The 13,383-nt window shown below is 44.6% G+C and overlaps 1 protein-coding gene across 1 annotated transcript in view; it reads left to right on the forward strand.

Annotated features, from left to right (window-relative positions):
* Positions 1 to 7,826: 7,826 nt before the first annotated feature.
* Positions 7,827 to 13,383, forward strand: part of FAM20C (FAM20C golgi associated secretory pathway kinase) — a 60,242-nt gene continuing 54,685 nt past the window's right edge. The window contains exons 1-2 of the mRNA XM_061993950.1: positions 7,827 to 9,497; positions 11,436 to 11,608. Coding sequence (XP_061849934.1) covers positions 8,986 to 9,497; positions 11,436 to 11,608 — 685 coding nt within the window. The 5' untranslated portion in view covers positions 7,827 to 8,985. The remainder of the gene's footprint in view (positions 9,498 to 11,435; positions 11,609 to 13,383) is intronic.

Here is a 13,383-nt window from a genome sequence, read left to right on the forward strand (position 1 = left end):
AATATATTTTTAAATTTAAGTTTTTACAAAATTATGTTTTCACTCTGATCTGCTACTTCATTAATTATTGCTTAGTAAAGTAAAAGGGCTGCTGGAAACACCCTTTGCAAGCACCTGCTTTTGCCACATCTTTCTCTAAGCTTGCAGTGAGTTTTATAGCAACATTTGATTAGACAACAAAAATACCATCAACTGTTAGGAAGAGAAATTGATTTAATTGGCAACTGTTACACAAAAGTCCACCATGGTAAAAGTTTTCAGTGTCTTTAATATTAAATCACCAGAAGCCAATCTGTGATTGTGTCTGAGCAGTGTTCAGGAAGACACTTTAAGAAAAGGATGCAAGAAAAACATGGGAGAGTAGGAAAACAGAAGGGACTGGGAAAAGAAGAGGTTCTCAAAAGCCTCTCAGACACACAGTGGCTTGCACCTCCAGTCACATCACACTGTCCTTCATAATACATAATTGATTATATACATAAGAACACCAAGTTTAAGGAGTTTCATGACTCAGGACTCATCCAAAGTCCCAGTGTTTCTGACCTTCCAATACAGAATATTCTTAAGAGTTTGAGGCTTTTATGGGGTTAAAAGTCAGCAGTATGAATTATACACCATGAAGCGAGACCTAAAAATATCATCATCTCTCCTTCAGTGGCTTTTATTAACAAGTCTCAAAACACTTTAGGGTATCCTTCCAATCAGATGGGGAAACAGAACTGAAACAGCTTTCCAGCATCACATAGCAAGGCAGAATCCAATTTGGGAAGAGTCCTGGTGTCTCCTGGGGGCAGAGGAATTCACGGCCTGCTAGGTTACACTGTTTAGTTGTAAGAGTCTCCCATGAGGGTTTTTTATTAGTGCTTTAATTTTTATTTCAGGCCTTGGTATGCTTAAAATGTCTTTGTGGTTTGCTCTCTTACTTCCTCAGGTTTTTTTAAAGTTATCTGATTGAACATTTAGCCAGCCAAGAGGAAAAAAAGCTCAAGTTAAGTCAAAGCATTCATACAAATAAAAATTAGACAGTAACAAAAAAAAGGAACCTCCAGAAAACCTTCTTCAGTATACAATTAAACTGTTCATGTACTCATGGCTTTGTGTGCATTCAAATGTATCTGAGTGATACTACACACTGCAACATGCAAAAGCTTCCTGTGTGCATATGTAACTATCTTGTATTAACATCAGGACACATTTTCTCCAGGCATAATCAGGTAGCTCCATCAACTTCAATGAATCTGCAAAATGATTTTGTGTAATTTAGCAAGCCATTTTATGTAGTTCAAAAAAGATTCACACACTATCATCTGAACTCAAAGTCCACAAGGAATACAGGTTCACAATCTTTTGAAGAAATCAGTTGTTATGGCAAGATGAAATTGGGATAACCAGTCTTGTATGCTCTTATGTCCTGTTCATCAAGGTAATTTGTTTTGACTTTGTTTAAATGTTCATTTTTAGATAAGAACACAACCTCCTAATAGCTAATTTTCCTTATGACATCCTACCCTACCACTTAAGTAATTTTTCAGTCCCTCTGTTACGTAGCTATATGCAAGACTACTACTCCACTTGAATGACCAGAGCAAATGTGATCCCTCCATGGGCCAATCACATTGCTCTATCAACAACAATAACAGGTTTTGTTCTGGCATTGCCAGGCAGCTCTTTGTTCCAGGCAATAGAAGAATTAAGCATTGTGAACCAGATTCTCAGCTGATTTAATTAGACGGCATTTCATTGAAACCAAGGCCAGCTGAGGAGCTAACCCTTGATCTGCAGCAGCAACAGCTGAGGAGGAATAAACAGACAGGGAAAATACTTCTGTTTCATTGCCTTAATACAATAATGAGTTCTCTGCTTTCAACAGGTTTATCAGTCCCTGGGGTTTTGGATCATTCAGAACATCGTATCCCAAATTAAAGAATGGAAACACTGAAAGCAAAAGGCTGGAGCTAGAGTCCTGGCTTCTGAAATCAGCTGAGACTGGTCATGCATTTCCACAATGAGCTACCCTTTCTCCAGCTCTGATGATATGACAGTACTAGCTAGCTCTTCTGGTAACAGGGGAAGCCAATCACATGTACCTCCTTTCATCACTATTTAGCTCAAGCTTGAAGCTCAATGCCCCTCCAGTCAACCTTAGCAAAACCATTATGAAAAGGAATGGCTGGCTACACTGCCTACTTGATTTGGAGGCAGAGATTTGGTAGAGATTTGTTAAAAAAATATCTTACATATATCAGCATACCCTTTCAAACAGGTATCACTGATCATTCACACACCAGCAAGAAGCTGACTATGAAATCAGGCTTATAGAATTGCCTTCTGTTCAGTATCTGGCATATTTGTCAGTAATAAAGGTGATTTTCACAGTGTGGGAGATTAATATGCAGTACTCATTAGATTGCCAGTGCGATGGCAAAGCACCAGCAAATTGGGTCAGCACATGAATCTTCAGAGGGAGGAAAGAAAGCAGAAAGAGCACTCTAGGCAGGATCGCTGCAGGGGCCAGGGAAAGGCATGTGATGCCCTCAGGACATCCAGCATCCTAGGTAAGGGTTTTCAGAAAGGAAAATCCATTTTTCCATCACAAGTAACAATAAAAATATTACATTGATTGAAAAAGTGTAATCGGGCCTGACTTACAGTTTGCCCCGCTGCATTCAGGCTTTACATCAGAAGGCTGTAAACCGTTATAATGGAAAATAATAGTTTGGTATGTTTACTCACCCACAACTATGCTTCATTTATTTACCCAAATACATTATCACGTACACTGACCATTGTTGCTGCTCAGTGAGGCAAGCAGGCAGAAATGGGGAAAATAAATGTGTACACAGATTTCACCAGCAGATAAGCTATTAATTCATGCACAAAACAATGAAAAAATGCCCAGACATACGACAATAACCACTCCTGAATTCTTGATTGTATTAAATAAAAGCAAAGGTGGAACATGGAAAAATACTTAGTGTTAATTTGTAGTATCAAATTTAAAAGCCTGTTAGATGCAAATAAATCTTGGCTTGTGACTTGAACAATTCAATGTGAAATTTCCCATACCATTCAAATACTTCCAAGAAAACAGAGAAAAGATTTTCTCTTTTGGTCATTGAATTAAAAACTTATGTAAAGGACTTGATTTCTTTGAAATTGAAATGAGCTGTATGCAATAACATTAATGTCACAATACTCCATTAAGAACTTATTTCCCTGTTTACATAAAGCCAGCAATTATAGGGCTAATGCTGGTCCAACATACAGAACAGTAGAAATGAAAAGCTATTGCCACACATTGGAATTCCACGTGAAGGCACATAGTTTAGATAAGGAGAAATATTTACATTTTTCTTACTTTTCAAGGTCTTTGGCTCACTAAAATAAACAAATAACTTCTGAAACTTACAAAGACCCTATGGCTCTGCACACATAAGTTCCGGTTAAAAGCTTGTTTGAAGAAGAGGTTGAACAACAATTAGCAGTTAGTAAAACTTTTTGGCTTCGTATCAGCCTCAGGTTTTGAAGGCAAGTGTTTGAAACCAGGGGGAGGTAACTTGCACAGAAATGCTGCACTTGCACTGAAAGTGAAAGGGCTGGGGCAGCAAGATACATATACAGGGAGGTAAAACTGAAATACAGCTGGCTGGAGACACATCCTCATTTCTTCCCTTGCAGCAGGAAAACAGAACCACTGGAGAGAGGTCACACAGAGCCCAGATCCTAACACAAGCACAACAGCTCTCCTGCACCAAGATCACACTTGACCAGAGTTGGCAATGAGGTTGTCCCGGGAGGATGCACCAGCCTTGGCAGTCCTTAGGTTTGGTTTCTGAATCCACCTGCCTGGACTGCTCCTTATCTTGTGCCTGCTGCTCAATTTCCAGGCTATCCTGACCTGCAGTCCAGCTCATAACTTATCTCAGTGTCTTCATGCATCTACAATCTGTGGCTTCCTGAGCACATCAGCTCTCTCAACCCAGCAGACATTCAAGTTCCAGTCTCCAGTCTAGTCCAAACACCAGGCTCCCTGGCAGCCCCACAGGGCCACTAACAGGAATGTAACACAACATTGTCAATGCTCTCAAGCAACAGCAGGGTTGTATTCCTGCACCTATTCATGTGGAGAAAAAAATCAATAGGAAAGCAGTGAAGCTACTGTCCTCCTTGTGTTGAGAGACGTGCTGGGAACGGACAGGAGATAGAAAAGTTTGGTGTGTCTTGGCTTCATTCCCCTACTTTACCAATCAGCACAGGTTAGAGGCAGAGGGAGACTGTAATTCTCCAGCATGAAGGAAGAAAAGGTCAGAAAACAAAGAATTACAAATTGCTCCTTTGTACTAAACAAAGTCACAAGCTTGTTCTCTCCAAATATTTTCCAACTAGCCAAGGCATCCTATTTCACAGGTAGCCACATAGATGGGTAAAGGCATTTGTGGATAGTCAAGTTGAGAGAAAAAGCTATCTGAAGTTATTTTCCTTTAAAATTTGCTTTATTACCTTGAATAAGACAAAAGAAAAACTCAATTCAAGTAACAGCATCTTCTCATCCCTGCTGGGAAGGACTCAAGTCTGAAAGATATCAGCCAATTTAAGGAAAAAAAATACATCTGCAGATCATCAACAGGGACAGAACTTCACACTGAAGGCAGCCTACATTATCTCATTTGTAAACACCAAGACTTTGGGGAGGTTGGGAAGGCTGGCATCAAATCTGAGACATATCCTCTTGCCCATAAAAAATTGCAACAGCCCAGGTAATCCATAGGAGATAATACAGAAGATCCAAGCAGCAGCTGTCTTCCTTTGCTACCCATAGTTGTACTACCAGCACTCTCTGGTGATTTAGTTTGAAGAATGATGTGCATTCAAAGACTCTTTTTTAACACAGTCTTTTTTTAAAAGAAATCAGACTAAAAGCAAGGGTTATTGCTTATTTAAACTGGAGTGAGGTGGCCCTTGGCCTTGATGGCCACCTCAAAGCAATAAGCTACAGGCCAGTAGAGCCTTAATTGCACTGCAGATCATCACAGGATGATTCAGCTGGTGACACTTGCAATTTCAATACTGACTTCACTAGAATATGGGCACTATTTACACAACAGAAAAGCTCCCCTCAAAAGCATTAAGCGTAATCTTGCTAAAGTGATACTCTTTTCTTTTGAGCCCCACAAAAAAAAAAGAGAAAGAAGGGAAGTGAGGGAAGAAACACAGAGAGACAGTTCTTCATTCTCATCTCTAGGGAACTTTGGTCCTAGCAAAACTCATCCACAAAGGTCAGTTACAGAGAGGAATACAGAGAGGCATATCCACTCCTTCAGATAAAATTCAACAAGAAGTTCATGGATAAGAGTTAGAAAGACTCCGTTCACAGACACAGTTTACATGAAACCATACTTAACTAGACAGCCAATATGCACCAACGGTCACACTGATAGGAACAAAAAAAATAGTTTCAAGGAATCAGTTATTTGTGAATAATATTGCTATTTCACCTTTTGAAAGCCATGCAATTAATTACATTCAGTTGCCCATATTATATTTCAAATGTAATCTCAGTTTCATTCTGTAACTCTCACATGTGGAGCTACAGCACGTTTGACACAACATTCTGTTACTGCAAAGTAATAGATGCATTCAAACAACTTTAATATGCATCTTTCTCTTCATCATACTTGTTAAGGCTCATATAACACCACAGCCTTCAGCTTTAGTAGGTCAAACACTAAGAATAAAAAAACCCATGTAGCTGCAACTTATAACCTACAAACCCTATTAAGCTATACTAAAGCAGCTAATGCATCAATTATCACTAGAAGCAGCTCACCCAAAACCACTTAAAAAAGCCACAGCAAAGGGAATACAGGTAATATACAGGGAACCATATCCTGCACTCACCCATCCTGGAACACTGGTTTCTGCTGCTCTCCTCCATCACTCTAATCCCTGAAGCACAAGCTCTAGCTTCTACCTGCCTCCTTTTGTCTCTTTGGGCTTGATTGATAATGCAGTTCATCTGACTTTCCCAAGAGACAACACCAGAAGCTCAGCAAGAGAAAGGCTGCCACCACAGGCAAAAAAAAACTCCATAAAACCCCAAACCAGTCTTCAGCATGCTGTTCATGATGCACCTTCATTACATATCGTATTTCCTTCCAGTAGCAGTGGGCTCCCCAGTTGAACCAAGACTGCAAGCATCTTCCTGATCGACCTAAAATGCCAACTTGCTAAACTAGGTTGAAAGTAGGTGAACTTTAGCTCAGTGCATAAAGTGGTAGTTAACTTAGGAACTGCACTCAATTTCCCAAGCAGAACCATACAGACTTGCTATTTTGGGAGGCAATGGAAACACAAGGAGCCAGGGTTACTGTCCTGATAGTCAACTGACCAGATACCCTTTGACTGAGCTGATCTTGGTGAAAGAGTGGGAAAAGATGGAAAGCCTTCCTTCTGGCTCTGTTGCAAAATGTTTTGCTATGATTATGCACCTTTTTACTAGGATCCAGGGTGATACAATTGGAATAAAATTGCTGTGTCTACAGTGAGCTGTACCTCTGAACCCTGGTGTGAAGAAGTCCTCCTAGGCCAGCAAGTCTTGTTCCTTCATAAAGGTACAGAGCAGTCCATAGGATCATTGCCTCATTGGCTTTTTTAACTTTTTTTTTAATCAATCTTTTGGTGCTTTCCCATTGTAAAGCAGTGACTTCTCTTGTGCCAACCATGGTGTCACTGCAACAGTGCATGGAGGTGTTTCAGGGAAGTGCACAGCACAAGGCTCTGCAATCGTACCCATCGAGGGTACAGCACTGGATGGAGCCAAGAAGTGTGTAGTAGTGTGTACTTTGGGGGGGAAAGAAGTACTTTAATTTTGCTTAATCCAGGGGCAGCACAAACAGTGTTGAGATGAATCCACAGAAGGGTGGTGGTGTGTAGAAAGAAGTATATTACCTTTCTCATTCCTACAGCAGCCCTGCTCGACAACTGTTTGAGCCCTACTAAGGACCATAAAATTTGGGAGATCCCCACCCAAAGGCAAAATCAGCAGCCCAGAGCATCCCTGCATGAACACCTGAAGACCATTGGAGTGGCTTGTCCATTTCTCCAGACTGCCCTCAACCTTACAGACTGCCCTCAACTTTAGACAAGCACCAAGGGCACTTGCTGGGCTCCAGAGGCTGCCTTGGCCTGGGACCACTATCTCAATTAGCTATTAAGTCACTCAGCCCCGGAGCCAACTGCGCAGCTAAAGTCAACAGGAGAGAGAGCAGATTACCCCGCAGCACACTCCGGGATTATCACAGCCCACAGGATCTCGGATTAAAAACAAAGGCTGTTCCTCCGGAGGAAACGGAGCACAGAGCTCCCGGTGCTGCCCTCGCTGTGGCGAGGGGCCAGCCGTGAGAGCTGGCGGGCGAGCGGGCGGCAGCCCTCCAGCCCAGACAATGACAGTGCAGAATCGCTGCTCCCAGCCTGGGCACACAGACCGTGCGGATCCTTCGCAACGCTATTAGTGCACATTCCTCTCTCTACTGCCGCTTTATTTATTTTTTTTATACTACATTTTTATTTTGCAAACCTTTGTGGAACAGACGCCCTCTCCTTGCCCCAGTTGGAGCTGCAGTAGAGTGAAAAGGGGGGGTGGGAAGGAGGGAGGAGAGGAAGGGGAAAAAAAAACCAAACCCGCTTTTGGTTGAGGTTTTCCTGTTACTATCACTGTAGCGTTTATTTAGCCAATCTCCTAACTATGACGTGAGGAAGGCAGGAATCATGGCTCGCTCATAATATTTAACACACCCACTGAAAGCTGGAGCTGCAGAGCTACTAGTCCAACCAGTCTCCAGAATTCAGTGTAGCTGAAAGAGGTTTTCACTCTGCACCTGCCAAAGACCTCTCCCTCCTCTCCCCCCTTTTCTCTTCCTTTCTCTCTCTCTCTAAAAGGCAGATCTGTAAGACCCAGCAGAGATCAAAGACGGGACCTCTTTGCTGAAAAGAACCTCTGATTTATATTAGTTTCTTTCCTCTAATCCCCTCTTCTTTTTTATTTTTTTTTCCTGTGCCATATTTAACCTTTATGTTGCAGTTGAGCCATCAGACAGTTTTGCAGCCAAAAAAAACCAACCCAAGCCAAAGCAAAAGCCCAGCTCGGATACAGCAGCCACCCAGACTTGATCTCAGTTGAACATATTAATCTCTCCCAAGCACTGGACGCGATGGATGAAGAAACTGGAACAGCTCTACGAAAATTATTTTCCAGCCAATGTTCTTAAACAGTCTCAGAGAAGAGAGGGAGCGAGAGCGAGCGGGAGAGTGCTTCTGCTGCATCACTGGTCAAATTCAAAGGAAAGGAGTCAGCGTTTCCAGCACAGCCAAATATTATGGATGATTTTTTTTCTCCTGTCGCCTTTCCGTACAGGTTTTCTTAATATTATTCCTCCCCTCTCCTCCTCCCCGTCTTCTTATTTTGTTGGTGGTTTTTTGGGTTTTTTGGTTTTTTTTTTGGTTTAGGGGGTTATTTTAATTAATTATTTATTCAGAGCTAGTGTCTGATGCCGGTTTCTCTCCAAGAACCAGTTTTCTCTATTTGTTGTGATCCCTGTAATAAAAAGAGAAAGAAACCGTGAACAGATGGCTTTAGATATTGCAACGCCGCTGGCATTGCTTTCCTATTGATTTTAAACGCTCAGTCCGGTGCTCCTTTTAATTTCTTTTTCCTTTCCCCCCCCTCCCCCTTCCCCCTCCTAAGTTCTTGATGATACTGAGAAATGAGGACCTATTGTTTTTAGTCCGTTTATTTCTCGGCGCCTATGGAGATAACTTTATTGACTTGACCGCTCGCTTCCCGATCCGAAAGGAGAAAGCCGAAGCCCCTCGGTGGGGGCTGGAAGACCCACGCTCGCTCGGGCTTTTTCCGCGAAAGCGCTCCCGACCGACCCCGCCGCCTCCCTTCCCTCCCCCTCCCCCGGTAATTTATTAGCCGCCCCTGCCATGAAAATGCTCCTGGTCCGCAAGTTCCGGGTGCTGATCCTCATGGTGTTCCTCGTCGCCTGCACCATGCACATCATGATCGACCTGCTGCCGCGGCTGGAGCGGCGGGGGACCGAGGGCCGCCCCGGCTGCTCCTGCCCGCCGCCCGCCGCCGCGCCACCCCGCGCCGCCCCGCGCTGGCCCGGCAAGCACACGCTGCGGATCCTGCAGGACTTCAGCGCCGAGCCGGGCTCCAACCTCTCCTCGCAGTCGCGGGAAGCGGCGGAGCGGGCTGCGGGAGGCGGCGGTGGCGGCGGCGGCGGGGGGAGCGCGGCGGCGGCGCGGGCGCGGCGGCTCATCGCCCCCGGGGCACCGCGCCCGCCGCCCCCCGCCGCCGCCGCCGCCCCTCTGGCCGCCCTCTTCGAGCACCCGCTCTACCGCGCCTCCCTGCCCCCGCTCGCCGACGGTGACCTGCTCTTCAATGTCAACAGCGACATCAGGTTCAACCCCCGGGCGGCCGAGCAGCCCGAGTGGTGAGTACCGGGGAAGGGGGCGGCGGGGCTTGGGACGGGGTGTGCGGTTTGCCTGGGGTTAGGGCGGGGGCGGGGGGCGGCGGAGTGCAGGGCGGTCGGTGTGGAAACGTGGCACGGCGCTTCCCCGGGCAGTTGCTTTCCGTTTTAGTCGTTTAGGTTTTTAGCCGGGCGTTCGCGAGGGTTGATGCCATGGCTGGTTTGGAGCAGGCAAAGGGTTAAACAGAGCGTTTCGGTGTCATCGGGAAAAAGAGAAACCATACACGGGCTTCGGTTGTGTTCCTTCGAGAAAACAGAATCCACGAAATAGAGAATAAACACATGAGCATGAGAAGGCTGGAGTGCTGAAGCCAGATACACAGGCTTCAGCGGTTGTGTTCCTTCTAGAAAGTAATAAAATCCATGAAATACAGGATCAACACAAGAGCACGAGAAGGCTGGAGTGTTGAGGCCAGAGCATCTGTGTGCCCCAATATCCCAACTCCATCTGCAGCCAGACACAGATGCTGCCAGAAAAACTGCCAGGGTGAGCGCCCAGCGAGCCTCCCTCTTCAGTTTCTTCCTGATCTCCCACTCAGAGGTGTAGGGGCTGAGCAGTGAGACCAGGCAGCAATACATTAACTTTTCTTAACAGCAGGGTCTAATATCACGAAGACATTAATCCTGTTAGGTATTTCTCCCTTTGGGAACTGATGTGTGCTACATTTTTCATCCTCAATTAATTCCCAGTGTCTTAGCACCTCTGCTGCTCTCCAGCCTTCAAAAGCAGCTAGTTGCCTCTGTGAATCGTATGGCCTGTTGGGCTTGTAAGAAATCCTGAGAAATCTCAATGACTGAAAAATCAAAAGGCTTGTCTAATACAACAGCACCCTCTTCCAAACACACTGACATTGTAATGTTGAAGCAGCTGCATTGTACCATGCAAAAGCTTCTGTCAAGCCACAGAGCAGCCAGCATGATGTAAACCTTTAGAAAGAGAGGATAAATATTTCTGATTTCCCTCTCACAAGCCTGTGAATTGTCCAGGCCCCTTCCATCTAAAAATTGACTGTGAAGTGAAATAGCCTGAAAAAGTTCTGATTTCTCTGAGAGAAAAAAAAAAGTCTCAAATGGATGAACATCTGGAGATGACTAAAACCACAGAGAACTTCTGGACTGAAGATACGTGATAGTGTATTTGGTAGGTGAAGAGTGAAATGATCATTCATGTTCACAATGCAGCTGCCTGTTGTACATATTTTCATTAGTGACTGCAGCCAAAGTTCACAGAACTAACATGAAATTTAGGAGTTAAAAGTCATTTTAACAATTCTTTTCTGTAATAGTGTCCTACAGCCAGAGAAGGGACAAAACCATCCAGAGTTATTCTTTAGCAAACAGTTCAGAGTGATCCAGTTTCTTCTCATTTTCTCTGTTTGAAAAAGAGAGGAAGAGAGAGTGAGAGCATTTGGTACAACAGGTCAAGTTACTGCTGCACTCTCAGTTTCCAGACTCAGCTCCCTGTTAAATAAAGGTCCAGGGTGATGCTGTCATTTGGGTCAAACTTGTAAAAGATGTGTGCAACATAATACACACAACCTAAACACAATATAAAACTTGCAGATCTCTGTTTCTGCTATATAAGGGCCTCTGCTAATGCTCATTGATATCACTCTGAGTTTTGCTCCTGATTTTCATGGGCTTTAAATCAGGTGTGATGAGTGGAGGTGAGGATGCATCTCCCCCTTGGCCTTAGGTGGGAGCAGGCTCCTGGTATGCAGCCAGCACAGGGACAAATCCAGGACTTCTCCCACCTCTGAAGCGCTTTGCTGTCCAAGTTGTCACATTTTTAAGCCCTGTTTCTTGATGCCTGTTACACTGTTACAAACTGTAACATTATTTCTTTCCTCTCATTTTTCAGTTTTTGTTGTGTTGTTGTTGTTTTTGTTTTTTTGGTGGTAGGCAAAACGAAGAGAATGAAGAATTTTTGCCAACTGGAGAAACCTCCATAGACTCCTACCCAAACTGGTTAAAATTCCACATTGGCATTAATCGGTACGAGCTGTATTCCAGACATAATCCTGCAATTGAGGCTTTACTGCAAGACCTGGTCTCGCAAAAGATAACCAGTGTTGGTATGTTCAGATATATGTCATTTGCCATTATTATTTGCTCATTGTTCAGGATCTCATTGCTGTTTGAATGTGAATATTTTGCATGGCTTCTTTCCAGCGTGCCTACAACATTGCTTCCTGACTTCTGTACTCATTTTCCCTGTTAAACATAAAGAGATATTGCCAGCTCTATATTACCTGAATAACTGCAAAGTCTGCCAACAAGGCAAACCCCCTTTGTTTCAGACATCTTTTAGTCCCAGTCAGGCTGAAAGTGCCCTATACAATTATTTAAAATAAATATGATGATTAAAAAGAGGATGGCAAAAAGCAGAGAGCATCCTGCATGAGCCAGTTTAGTCTGATTAGCTGATTATTATTTAAAAGGCTGTGTCTGGCAGTGCTTGTCTTCCTGAGGAGGGAGAGAGGCGGCTGACCTGCAGCCCTGCGGCAATGGCTGCGGGAGCATCCGGTGCCGTGGGGCTCTGTGGCTCGGCATAGCTGCAGCTTCCCCGGGCATCATGCAGGGAGCTCCAGGCAAGCCAGCCTCCCCAGTCAGCAGAGTTCAGCTCTGTTGATTCTGCTTGTAAATCCACAACAGGGATGTGCTCACATCAACCTTTGGCTCTGGCTAAACAAGGTGACACAGTTCGGGGCTTTTCTCCAGGGATGTTTAATGACAACGTGTATCTCCTTGAATTTAGCTGTGATCCGTGCAGGGAAAAAAAATACACACAAGCTCAAATGAAAGCCTTGGGATACCAAACAAATGCACACCCTGTGGTTTTCAGAGGTAGAGAACTGCAGCACAGCCAACGGCTTCCGTCAGCCGTGCAGAAAATGAAGTTACTTGCGCTGACCACAAAGTTGCTAAGTTTGTTTCAGAGGGATGAAATAGCAGGAGCTCTGTAAAAGTGCTGATGGCGTGTTGGCACTGCAGGATGAGGTCAGCAGGTCTTTAACCCTGCAAGGCAAAAATTCCCCTGGCTTCAGCAGGAAACTGCCTGGGCAAGAATAGCACAAGCAGCCCTAAGGTTTACATTTTCCATTGTGTGAATCACAGCGGCTGCTGAGCAGGAATAAGGGAGATCCTTGGTCATCAAGAGTGGGCCCATTTAGCTGTTCCAGATGGAGGAGGTGTAAAAGGCAGAATGCCACAGAAGAGCACTGCCTCCATGAATTGAGCTCAGAGCTCTACTCTGAGCTCTGCTGGGCCAGGATTTTTAATAAAGCAGTTTGCAGTACCAAATCCACGTCAGACTTGAGTGTAGTGGACACTTAGCTCATGAAAGACAACAAACACAGGCTCATTTATTAACATGTGATGAGTTTTCTGTACCCAAAACCATGAATCAGAATGGTTCATTAAGGAGCTCGTTTGACCCATTAAGCGATATATTTTGCCTTCTTTAGCTCAGATGTGACACTGTAGGTAGCAGCAGACTCTGCCAATGTTCCTCTGGTGTGTGCTGGGGGGTAATGAGAGCACTGGACTAGCATAGCCTGGGTGATTTTCTCCTTGACATAGCCCTCAGCTTTCCTGACCTCTCCCCTCAATGCCACCTGGTTTCTGCAGTATTAGAGACGTGTTAAGGAGGACTGAGCCAGCACTTTATAAAACATGTGTTAACATTGCTGTTTGAGCACATCCATCAGAGGAAAAGATGCAGGCTGTGCCCTTCCCTGTCCCCCACAGACAGCAGCAGTGCTCCAGGCAGTGATCAGGCTGTCTCCAGCTCTGTGCAGAGGTGATACTCAACCAAACCATCTCTTGGCTCATCTGTTGAGGTTCAGAC

The sequence above is a fragment of the Colius striatus genome, chromosome 3, assembly GCF_028858725.1.
Source record: "Colius striatus isolate bColStr4 chromosome 3, bColStr4.1.hap1, whole genome shotgun sequence".
NCBI classification, from domain to species: Eukaryota; Metazoa; Chordata; class Aves; order Coliiformes; family Coliidae; genus Colius; species Colius striatus.